This window comes from Giraffa tippelskirchi, chromosome 9, assembly GCF_054371585.1.
Source record: "Giraffa tippelskirchi isolate mGirTip1 chromosome 9, T2T-mGirTip1v1.2.pri, whole genome shotgun sequence".
NCBI classification, from domain to species: domain Eukaryota; kingdom Metazoa; phylum Chordata; class Mammalia; order Artiodactyla; family Giraffidae; genus Giraffa; species Giraffa tippelskirchi.
The window spans coordinates 37,208,526-37,221,539 of NC_137283.1; the positions used below are offsets into that span (position 1 = coordinate 37,208,526).

A 13,014-nucleotide genomic window follows, 5' to 3' on the forward strand; every position below is an offset into this window, starting at 1 on the left:
TAGTCAGTTTACAATATTTTGTTTCAGGTGTACAGCATGGTGATTCAGTATTTTCATAGATTATTTTCAAATTTACAATTATTATAAAATACTGGATATATTCCTTATGTTGTACAATATAGCCTTGTATCTTATTTATTTTATATATAGTAGTTGGTACCTCTTAATCCCCTACCCTCTTTTTGCCCTTGCCCCCATCCCTCTTCCCATTGCAAGAGAGAGACCATGAGCCTGAAACTGGACATTATTTTGTTCACCACCCTATACCTTTACCCAGAGCCCAGCACAGAGACTCTTAGTAAATTTCATTTGCACTGGCTGACTGCGTAATCCCTTCTGAAAGCTGTGTGACACAAACCAAGGTATTTAACCTCTCTGAGCCTCTGACACATCATCTCTGTAGAATAGGGATAGAATACCTCAAGGCATGCATATGGTACAAGCGCCTAAGAACACCAGGAAGAACACATTAACCAGACTTTCTTTTTCGTACCTTTGTTTTTTCATTTCCTTTAACTGGTTTTCATCTATAGAACTATATAGAATCATATTACTAGGACCTAGACCACAGATGGAAATAATGCAAAAAGTAAACAAGACTAATAGCAAAAAGACCTCTCTCCCACACACAAAAAAGAAGGGGGATTAAAGTAAGAAGAGGTTTACCTGTTTTCTTTGTGAAATGACAAATACTCATTTCCATCCCTAGGGAAAGAGACACACAGAGTGGGGGAAGGAGCCTGTCTTTTCTTTTCTTCAAACCTTTCTTTTTCCATGAAGACTCGAATCAGGAATTACAAGTGGCTCAGAGACCTAGGCTATCAGTGTTAGACTCAAGTTCAGAAAGCATCAACCTGAGTCCATTCCATGGGCCTCAGGAACCCCTTGAAATTGTTTACAGACGTTGGGGCAGGGAACATAGTAATGCTTGCTACTCCAAGTGTTCACCAGCTTCCTAGAACTGTTTCCACTCAGAAAAATTAAAACCCACTGGTCTAGTCAAAGCCTTTTACTTTATAAATGAGAAAACTGATTGCTGTGAAAGGCAGGATCCTCCAGTACGTGCACGTGTACACACAAACACACACACAGCCACCCGGTCATTCGGGACCCATACACTGTTTGTTGCATGTTTACCACTGGCCAGGCCACAGCCCCTCACTGACTCTTCATCTGAACCCTAGGGAGAAGGTACAGTTACTACCCTCCTCTGTTCTTGGGCCCAGAGGAGGTAAATGACTTGCCAGGAATGATGTCACCTCATCTCTAGGGCTATTTTTACTACACCATTTTGTTCACATGCAAAAATAAAACTCCTCTGATGTTGGGGTGAAGACAGTGAGTTTGCCACAGCCCCTCACAGCCATTAATCCTTTAACAAAGTATACTCTCCTCCAGCCTCATTACAGATTCCGCCAGATAGCAGTTTACACTTTCTTCCTGCCAAAGAAGCTCTCCACCTTGCAGTGGAGCTGGCCTGCCTGGCCCTGGTGCTGGTGGGGCAGGCGCCCTCTGCTGGCAGCACCTCCATAGGCAGTCGCCGAGTGTCAGAAGTGGTCTTTTTAACCAGGGGCAGCAGAGGGGCTTCCCTGGTGGCTCAGACAGTAAAGCGTCTGCCTACAATGTGGGAGACCTGGGCTTGATCCCTAGGTTGGGAAGATCCCCTGAAGAAGGAAATGGCAACCCACTCCAGTACTCTCGCCTGGAAAATCCCATGGACGGAGGATCCGGAGGATCCCGGTAGGCCACAGTCCATGGGGTCACAAAGAGTTGGACGCGAGTGAGCGACTTCACTTCACTTCAGCAGAGGATGAGATGCTTAGATAGCATCACCCACTCAGTGGACAGGAATTTGAGCAAACTCTGGGAGATAGTGAAGGACAGAGGAACCTGGTGTGCTGCAGGGTATGACGGTGCAGTCCAAGAGGTTGCAGAGTCAACTTGGCAACTTAATGACAACAGCAAATAGCCAACTAATGGGGCTTCCCAGGTGACTCAGTGGTAGAGTATCCACCTACCAATGCAGGAGATGCAGGCTCAATCCCTGAGTCAGGAAGATCCTCTGGAGAAGGAAATGGCAACCCACTCTAGTTTTCTTGCCTGGGTAATCCCATGGACAGAGGAGCCTGGCGGGCTACAGTCCATAGGGTCACAGAGTCAGACACGACTTAGTGACTGAGCACGCAGACATAGCCAGTTAACAGCACTGTGATAGGTTCAGGTGCACAGCAGAGTGACTCAGCCATACATATACATGTATCCAATCTCCTCAAAACTCCCCTCCATCTGATCCAGGTGGAGGGGAGTTTGGGGGAGATTCCTTGGACCCCTTTAATAAGTGTTTCTATGCGTTGATTCTTCCCAAGTTTAGCAGGACACAGCCACGTTCAAAGATTTTGGTGCTGTGTTTCTTCATTCAATAGTATTTAGTTGGTTCTATTTGTGTTTTAATGTTTCATTTTTATTAATCTTGCTAAATGAAAAGTAACTCATGCATATACTAAAAAAAAAAAATAATAGTCAAAGTGGATATATAATGAAAATGAATGAGCCCACCCACCTAACTTTAGTATCTTTTACCACACAAAAATCTTGTTTTTGATATGCTGTGTATTCTTCCCCGGATATTCTTTGCAGGTACAAACATAGTATGTACAAACATATTTGAATATATCTCTCTTAAAAAAAAAAAGAGAGAGAAAGAGCACAGTTGGATACATATTGCTCCACACTTTGCTTGAAATACCAGGGTATTTGGAGATTAGTCTGTATCAGCACATACTGACTTCCCTCTTGTTTTCATAGCCATATACACTTCAGTTCAGTCGCTCAGTCGTGTCCAACTCTTTGCAACCCCATGGACTGCAGCACGCCAGGCCTCCCTATCCATCACCAACTCCCAGAGTTTACCCAAACTCATGTCCATTGAGTCAATGATGCCATCCAGCCATCTCATCCTCTGTTGTCCCCTTCTCCCCCTGCCTTCAATCTTTCCCAGCATCAGGGTCTTTTCAAATGAGTCAGCTCTTCTCATCAGGTAGCCAAAGTGCTGGAGTTTCAGCTTCAACATCAGTCCTTCCAATGAACATTCAGGACTGATCCCCTTTATGATGGACTGATTGGATCTCCTTGCAGTCCAAGGGACTCTCAAGAGTCTTCTCCAACACCACATTTCAAAAGCATCTGTGTACATGTATTTATTTAGATTGTCTCCACTCTCTGTCTTTATAAACAATGCCTCTGTGAAGTACCTTATTAATTTCTTTGCATGTTTGTGTGTACATAAATAGGATAAATTTCAAAAAACATACCTTGCTGAATGAAAATTGAAATTTGACAGATACTACCAAATTGTCCCCTAAAGAGTGTGTGTGCTCAGTCACTCAGTTGTGCACAGCTCTTTGTTGCCCCACTAACTATAGCCCACCAGACTTCTCTGTCCATGGAATTTTCTAAGCAGGAACACGGGAGTGGATTGCCACTTCCTACTCCAGGGGATTTTCCCGACCCAGGGATCCAATCCAAGTCCCTTGATTTCCAGCATTGGCAGGCAGATTCTTTACCACTAACGCCAACTGGGAGGCCCCAAAGAGTGTACCCCAGTTTATAATTCTCAAAAGGCACGAGGGAATGTCTGTTTCCTCATGCTCTTGCCAACACTGCAGTACTGTCAAACACATTCATGAAATAGGATTGCAGGCCTGCCTTGTCTGGTCATTTGTGCCAGGCACAGAGCAAATAGGAATGACAGGCAAAAATCTGTAACCTCACAAAATGTAAGGGATGGAGACAAAAAACCAGAAATTGCAGTGTGGTGAGTGCTGTGCTAGAGAAAAATGCCTGGGGACACATAACAAGGGCATATAGTCTAATCTGAGGAGCGGAAACACTGATCCGGGAGAACGCAGAGATCAGGAGAGACTTACAGGCTCAGTGTCGGAGGGAATCAGCCAGATAAATAAAGCCGGGTAAAGACTCAGGGTAAAGCCATCCACCAGAAGGATCTGTCTGGATGCCCAGGTAATGAAGGGAAGCTGGGGCCGGCTGGCATGCAGCTTACTGCTTGGGATGGCTTGTGTTCCCACATCAGCATTACCACATCAAAGCCCAGCACACATGGACGGCGGCTGAGATGACAGAGTGCTTGATTAGCAGCCTGGAATGTCTAGATGAGGTGTCTGGACTACTCAGGACTCATGTGTACTCACGTGCCCCCAGAAGGACCCTAATAATTCAGTGGCGCTGACACTTAGAAAGGATTTGGCAGCCTGTCGGGCACATGGCAGGGTGGGGCTGAAGATGGAGGACTGCAGTGAGCTCATCTCTCCATCCACCCTAGAGACGAGGTCTCCCCAGGGAGCGATCAAGCAGGGGAAGAAGCCTTTGTGGAGCGGACAGTGATGATCTGTGGCCATTTGTGTCAGCGAATGGACAGCATATTGCCAATGGGAAATGTGCCCAGGATCCATATGGTGGATGGCCTGTTAATGAGCTCTGGGTGCCCAGTGCCCGTTTCGATTTTGCCAAATGAGCAGAAGCAGAAGGAGGCCCTGGGCCTTACCTGCTGCTGTTCTGGCTCTGGTGCTGTTTCCCTTATCAGCTCCTCCCCTTCCTTGTTTCCCAACACATCACCCCCTCTCCCAACTCATCCCCTCTCGGGCCAAATGAGCACAGTTGACAAGGTCCGCTTCACCAAGGTCAGCAGGGCCTGCTCTCCACCTCCACAGTCTGGGGTCTCAGGATGTGGAACATGATGGAGTTGACCTAGAGGGACAGGCGTTATCTTGAAGGATAACTAGAGGTCTCTACAACCCAGTGGCACCGTGACTGACTTGTTTCCTTCCAGTGTCCCAAGGCGTGTCACAGTTCACGAGTGCCAGGTAAGTGAACTGATAACATTTTGTGATAGAAATGTCAACTAAATCAGCCCTCACAAAATGAGCAAATGCCCAAAAAGATTACCACAGAAGAGCTATGATTTGAAGACAATACCGGCATTGCAAGTCTGGCAAAAAATGTGAAAATACTGGAGGTGACATCAATCGTGCTAATGAAGAGTTCTGCCATCTATGCCATGAGATAAAAACAATGCCGGTGTGCTCAGGATGAGATATCCATCAAAACAGTATGAAATTACCCGTAAGTCCTCTTGAACCACGGATTCACATCTGGTGTCACTAATAGTGAGCCTTGCATTACCTGTACATGGTACCTTAACATATAGCTAATAATAGTACAGAGCCACCAGCATTAGCAAGATATTTAAAACTAGAGTTTGAGGAGACTTCCCTGGTGATCTGTCCTTCCACTGCAGGGGCACAGGTTCAATACCTGGTCAGGGAGCTAAGATCCCACAAGGATGGCACTGTCAAAAAAATTAATAAAGTAAAAAATAAAATAAAAATATGTTTTTTTTTAATCTTTAACCCATCTTTTAAAAACTTCTGTTTGTATATGTTTTAAAATATATGTAATGTAGTATTAATATAAAGTAAACATACAGCATGTAAAATATACATGGATATACATTTTATATACATTTATACTAATTTTTGTATTACTAGTAATCTATTTACAGGTTTTTGGCTACTTGCTTAAAAAAATTTTACTGAAGTCTACAATGATCCAAAACTATTGACAGCCTCAGTTTTGAAAATCAGGTCTTCTTATATTTTAATCAGGTCATTAGACCTTCAGTTCAGTTCAGTTCATTCTCTCAGTCGTGTTCAACTCCTTGTGACCCCATGAATCGCAGCACGCCAGGCCTCCCTGTCCATCACCAACTCCCAGAGTTTACCCAAACTCATGTCCATCGAGTTCGTGATGCCATCCAGGCATCTCATCCTGTTGTCCCCTTCTCCTCCTGCCCCCAATACTTCCCAGCATCAGGGTCTTTTCAAATGAGTCAACTCTTTGCATGAGGTGGCCAAAGTATTGGAGTTTCAGCTTCAGCATCAGTCCCTCCAATGAACACCCAGGGCTGATCTCCTTTAGGATGGACTGGTTGAATCTCCTTGCAGTCCAAGGGACTCTCAAGAGTCTTCTCCAACACCACAGTTCAAAAGCATCAATTCTTCGGCGCTCAGCTTTCTTTGTGGTCCAACTCTCACATCCATACATGACTACTGGAAAAACCATAGCCTTGAGTAGAAGGACCTTTGTTGACAAAGTAATGTCTCTGCTTTTTAACATGTTGTCTAGGTTGGTCATAACTTTCCTTCCAAGGAGTAAGCGTCTTTTAATTTCATGGCTGCAATCACCATCTGCAGTGATTTTGGAGCCCCCCAAAATAAACTCTGACACTGATTGCACTGTTTCCCCATCTATTTCCCATGAAGTGATGGGAACGGATGCCATGATCTTTGTTTTCTAAATGTTGAGCTTTAAGCCAACTTTTTCACTCTCCTCTTTCACTTTAATCATAAGACCTTAAAAGGACTCAAATGTTGGAGTTATCAAGAATGTACAAATTCTGTTTCATCAGAAAGACAGAACTGAATGGATTAAAAAAAGGGTCAGGCCTAGAATCAGAAGGGGTAAAAAATCAGCAGGCAAGACACATCAAAGTGGGCTGACTTTGTTTTCCTGCCGTAATCTCCTATTCTGCACCAAGCTTTTGCTCCTCAGTCCCACAGGAAGCTGTGTGCTCCTACCCTCCAAGTGCAAGCCAAGCCTGCATGACTGCAATGAGGCCGACACAGCCTCTGAAAGGCCGGAGTGTCCAGCCCTGAGACTCTGACCACCCCCTCCCTCATCCTCCTGCAGACTGCAAGGGGCTGCCTTTGCTGCACCTGGAGAAAACAGAGGCTTTGAAAACAGAACAAACAGCATGCACCAAACCAGGGCGCTCTACCATCCCAGAAGCAGAGGCCCAGCTTTTGTCATGCCTATAGTTGGTTCACATTCCCTTCGTTTAGGGGATTTTCCAAATACTTCACTCCTCTTGAATGCATATTCCCTAGACCCCAGGCTCCTAAGTGAGAACTCTTTTGTTGCATCATGAAAAAGTGAATTTACAGAAGTGGGTCCCCTTCTAGCTTCACTTATAGCATCTGTGACAGTAAGAGCTGGGACGGAAGACCCAAGTCACTTTGTCGCCTCTGAAGCACTCTGGTGACAGGCCTTGCCTCAGAGCCTATGCTTCTTCAAGCTGTGTGTGCTTCCCTCTGGGCCAGGGCAGAGTTGGGTGCTGTGTGATGCCACATCCAGGTTGACATGTGGGTCTCTGAGCCTGTCCCTTCCATCTCTAAGTCTAATGTTTCTCATCAAATCATGTCCCTCCCTTCCTCCCCTGCAACCCTAAAGGGATTTCTCCTCTCAAGATAGCAGAAGAACTCCTGAAGAATGGGAAAAGGAATAGACGTTCTCTCTACTATTGAACGGAGAAGGCAATGGCACCCCACTGCAGTACTCTTGCCTGGAAATCCCATGGACCGAGGGGCCTGGTAGGCTACAGTCCATGGGGTCGCTAAGAGTCGGACACGACTGAGCGACTTCACTTTCACTTTTCCCTTTCATGCACTGGAGAAGGAAATGGCAACCCACTCCAGTATTCTTGCCTGGAGAATCCCAGGGACGGCGGAGCCTGGTGGGCTGCCGTCTATGGGGTCACACAGAGTCGGACACGACTGAAGCGACTTGGCAGCGGCTACTATTGAGGGGTGTTTCTTCTTTTTATGCAGCCATTTTCTTTGAGGAGAGTAATGTGTGGAGTACATTCTTAGTTCTGTGTTGCTTTACTCAGAAGCATGATCACAGAAATTGTGATCCCTGCCTTTTCAGAATTAGCCAGGGAGAGAGAGAAGAAAGCCAAGAATGCCACTTCTGTCCTCAGGTGGGCTGCATGGCACCAGTCAGCCGTAGTTGGTAGGTGGATCCTTGGATTTGAGTCTGATGTTTAGGCCTTAACTGCCTTCTTGCTGGCCGTGGGGCATGGATGAGACCCTCAATTCTCAGCAGCAAAGTTTCTCATCTGTGAAAACATATCCATATTGTGTTCCTATTTTCTGGCTAAGATGGTTGTCTTTTTTCTCTTCAGGTTATTCTCCATCCCACCCCCAACAGCCCCAAACAGTCAGAGTGGCACAAAATGACAGTCTCCAAAAACTGCCCTGATCAGGACCTCAAAATCAAACTTGCTGTCCGAATGGATAAACCTCAGAATATGAAGCATTCTGGGTAAGTGCTCCTTCTTTGAGGAGTAATTTCTTCATTTATTTAAAAAAAAAAAAAAATTGATCTTTGGAGAATGACATGGAAGAAAATATAAAGAAATATATGAGAGATTATTAAAAATACATGACTATGATATTCGCTGTAGACTTCCTTACTCCTTATGATTATTGTATTTACATTTTTCCTAAACTGTCAGGATAGTTGTTTCTTTCTCCTTTTCTAAAAAAATTTCCAATACAGTTCAAAACTCTCCCAGCCCCAGGCTGGGTGATTCTGGTTTATGAGGTTTTACTGGCTTCACATACCTTCTTAAAGGCATCTAGATCTTTCTGACTCTCCGACACAGGCACTTACACCTTCATTAACAACCTCATCCAGGAGGTGTGAGCAGTTGCCTTAGGCAACCTTCAAACAATCAGTTCACATTGAATCAGTTTTAGTGTTTAGTAGCATCTAAGTTAACGACAAAGTGGAAAACTTGTCTTAAGTTTCTTAAGAGTTGAGAGGAATGACCAATAAAGTAATCTCAAGAAGGATAAAAAAAATAGATAAAATGTAGTTTTATTTTATAGATCAAACCAGTGGTTTGTACAGGAAATGTTTATTGACGTGGGTTTATATTGAGCGCCATCACCCAAAGCTAAATTGCTTGGACCCCACAAGCTCAGAAAATGTGATCACTTAGAAAGGAGTTGGACAATTTAACTCTGATGAGGGGAATACTTAACCAATGAAAGGGAGTAGGTTGTTTTCCAAGGATTCTGCACATACCACAGCCAACCAGCTATCATTCTGCTTCAAGTGGTAAAATTGACATGAAAACTGAAGCTTAGTTATGTGTTAGAGATTTGGGGAATTCATAAACCAAATACCAGGGACTGGCCACTGGTTAAAACAGATTTAAACAGAAGCCCATGAGAGATCCAGAGGGATGAGAGGTCCAGAGGCACATGGTCAGGATAGGCGGTTCACATCCCAGCAACTGAGCAGACCGTGGCAGCCTGTGATCCAAGTAAAGAGCACCACTCTGGTCTTGGTGCTTCCAGATTCTAGGGAATAGAGAAGGCTCAGGAACTGAGGGAAAGATAGATACTTACTAGCCAGGGCATTGGAAGGGGTCAGATATGAGGAACTCCAGAGGAAGCAAAGGGCTCCCACAAACTAAGGACCAGGTACTGAACCTGGCATTGTCTGGTGGCCTGACTATTCCTAGAGTGTGAGGTGGGATTTTTTTTGGCAAAGCTCTTCTGCCTGTGGCTGTGCAAAGGCTGTGAGCCAGGGCCCTGCTATATGCTCTGTCCTTTTTCAACCGTCCATCATGAAGGGCATCCAGCTTCACTTCAGTTACATTAGCAACCCATGAAAATGTTTGTGACATGTTTCTGAGGTCAGCTTTTCCTCCTTACCATATTCCTGGCACTTATTCCGAAAATGTTAAATGAGATTTCTGCCTACAATCTCTTCTTGTTCAGTATAAACATTCTACTTTTAAGACAAAGGATTTGAGAATTCTGTTGGGTTCCTATGGCACCCAGAAACAGATTTTGGGTCTGAAGCAGGCATTGTCTCATAAATACTTGGTAAATATTTGCTAAAGGAGCAAGAACATGAGTGAGAAATATGGAGGGGATAAGGGCAAAGTGAAGAGGACAAAGCAGACAAAAAAGAGAATATTAATGAATATATCTGTCCTTTAACATGCTTCAGAAAAAAACCTCCTTAAAAAGATCGGTAGCTCACCCCACTTTGTAGGCCCCTTTGAAGCTCTGAACTAAGAATTTTATAAACACACTGTTCTTTAATCCCCACTGCAAACACTTGACATACATATCCCTTTCCTCATCAGACAAATTCCTACTTCTTACACTCTCTTCATTTCTTTAACCAATCTGGGCTAAGTAATTTTTCTCCTGATTGATTTGTGGAATTATTAACGTATTTCAGGCCATCTTGACCTTATGGATGACAGGACAAATCTGTAACTCACTTCTGATGGGCTCCACAGCTATTTCAGTTTACTAAGCTGCCATTTAAAAACTAACCCTGCCAGAAAATATACCAGGAGGACATAGAGCTTCTGGAAAAGTGAATGGTGGTTGCCTTAAAACATGGTCTGACCCACTGTGCCCTAAAATCAGAACGACCTTAGCTACTCAAGGGACGATGCAAGGAAAATAAAAATGTTCTCAACTATATATATTTTTTGCATTTAAACTTAAAATAGCTTTATGAAGCCCTATTATATGGGGAAGGAGGATAGAAATATCAGAATAGTGTCACAGCTTAGAGAATGAGAGAAAGGAATTTTTAAGAATTACAGCTAAGATTATATTGTGTTGGTGAAAAAGTTTGTTTGATTAGTGAATACATTGTTCAGGTAAGTTCTTGGTGAAAATGAAAAATATGTTTTTAATTTTTACTTAAAACTGAACGAACTTTTTGGCCGACCCAATAAATTGTGTCTACTTCAATGTTAAAAATCTAAAGGAAACATTAGAATTACTATGATTTACTCTTTTTCTGCATGGACTGTGGTTCCTGAAATGAGCTACTGGGCTGTTTGAATAGCTTTCTTTATTGAATGGGAAATTGTCAGCAAGAAAATCAACACTGGTCTTTGGCTTTAAGATATGAGTATTGAGGATGTTTGAGAACAAGCAGCTCTTCCGTGACTTTCTAATTTTTCATCTTTCATATCCATATGATGCTTTTGGGTTCTGGAATTGCATGCATTTGCATTATCTCATTTTATCCCTGAAACAGCCTTCCAAGGATTAGGTATCATTATCCCTCCATCTTAATAAGTAGTCTTCACTCAGCTGCTCAGACCAAGATCCTTAGAGTCATCTCTGACACATTTCTGTCTCCCACCCTTCATCTTACCCATCATTATGTCCTCTTCACTCCACCTTCAAAGTAAATCTAGAGTTTAGCCTCTCATCAGCACCACTGCACCCCCTCACTTGTTGCACTTGCCTCGTAAGCAGTTCCTTGCCTGCTGCTCTTGCTTCCTATCAGATATTTCCGACTGTGAAGCCACAGTAATATTATTTAAAAACACAAGTCAGATCCTACCACTTGAATGCTGGAAAATCTCCAGTGACTCCCCCAGCTTATTTAGAATAAAGGTCAATGTTGTTTCCATGGCTCCAAGGCCCTATCTGATAAAGAATCCATTGCCTGTCTGACTTTGATCGTGGCTCCAGCCTCACAACCCCCCTTGCTCTTTACCAAAGACTTCTCGTGTACCCTCATCTCAGGGCCCTTGTCCCCACTGTTTCCTCTACCTTGGAAGTCCCTTCTCCCCTATCCAGATATCCACATGACTCACCTTGATTTCTGCACCTCTCTGCATCTTATCAGAATGCCTTTCCTGGTCCACCTGTTCTCTCTCTACCTTTTTCTCTCTCTCACCCTTCTTTGTTTTCACCAGAGCACTTACAGTCATCTCACATACCAGCTATTTCTTCATTTATTATTTTGTTGTCTGTCTTCCCCACTGGACTTTTGAGTTCCTTGTCAACAGAGGCATTTGTCTTCTTTGTTCAAAGAAGCTAATACAGGACCTGACTGTTCTAAAAGTTCAATAAATTCATTGCTGTATAAATGAATATGGATGAATGAATATATGCTTTACGAATAGGAAAACTGAGGTTTAGTGGTGAGCACACCTGCCCAAGTAGAGTAAGCATCAGAGCCAGGTCGAGAGTTGTGTTATTTCTTTCCTTTTGAAATGAAAGAAATCAACTTGATGGAGGACCTGAAACATGAATAAAATACAAAGCTTCCCATGGCTCCCCTAGGAATTCGTGCAGTGAATCACAGTCCACTCAAGCAGAAGTAAGTAATTTACAGCAATTCTTTTTTTTTTTTTTTTGGCTGATTTTTTTAATGTAATAAAAACTGTAAAACTTAAATCCAAAAAGTTCAATAAACACATATTTAAGAAACATGGGGGAAAAAAACTATAGAAAAACACAGTGTAAGTATAATGCTAATAACCAGTGATAAAGAGCAAATCATAAAAGCAGCTGGAGGACAACAAAATGTTGCACACACAAGGACAAAACAGTAGAGGGGAGGAGAGGGTGAGATGTATGGAGAGAATAAGGTGGAAACTTACATTACCATATGTAAAATAGATAGCCAACGGGAATTTGCTGTGTGTCTCAGGAAACCCAAACAGGGGCTCTGTATCAACCTAGAGGGGTGGGATGGGGAGGCAGCTGGGAGGAAGGTTCAAAAGGGAGGGGATATATGTATACCTATGGCTGATTCATGTTGATGTTTGACAGAAAACAATAAAATTCTGTAAAGCAATTATTCTTCAATTAAAAAATAAATAAATTTTAAAAAGAACAAAACAGTGCTTGTTAGAAACATTACAAGTGAGGGCCTTCCTGGTGGTCCAGTGGCTAAGACTCCATGCTCCCTGTGCAAGAGGCCCAGGTTTGATTCCTGGTCGGGGAACTAGATCCCACATGCTGCAACTAAGACCTAGTGCAGCCAAAATAAATAAATAAATATATTTTTCAAAATGCTCAAAAAAACAAACATTACAAGTGGGAAGACAGAGGAACAACACCTGTAATGTACTCGGATCTATATACCCAATGAAAACATCTTTCAAATTGACTGACAGAGTTGTCAGCCATGCTTCTTAAAATCCCCTTTCCTCTTCCATCTTTTTAGCTGTGCCATTGCTCTAGACTTCTTGTTCTTCAAAATGATCACATTCCTCTTCCTGTCCCATAAGTCTTCAAGGCACCACTCATTTTGACATAGTCTCTCAATCAGTACTACCTAGAATGACCTAATTGAATATATTTGGGATTCCAC

The 13,014-nt window shown here is 43.2% G+C and overlaps 1 protein-coding gene across 26 annotated transcripts in view; it reads left to right on the top strand.

Annotated features, from left to right (window-relative positions):
* Positions 1 to 13,014, top strand: part of CADPS (calcium dependent secretion activator) — an 807,294-nt gene that overhangs the window by 615,270 nt on the left and 179,010 nt on the right. For all 26 annotated transcript variants that reach the window (XM_081524519.1, XM_081524520.1, XM_081524495.1 and 23 more), the window contains one exon: positions 8,039 to 8,178. In XM_081524519.1, coding sequence (XP_081380645.1) covers positions 8,039 to 8,178 — 140 coding nt within the window. The remainder of the gene's footprint in view (positions 1 to 8,038; positions 8,179 to 13,014) is intronic.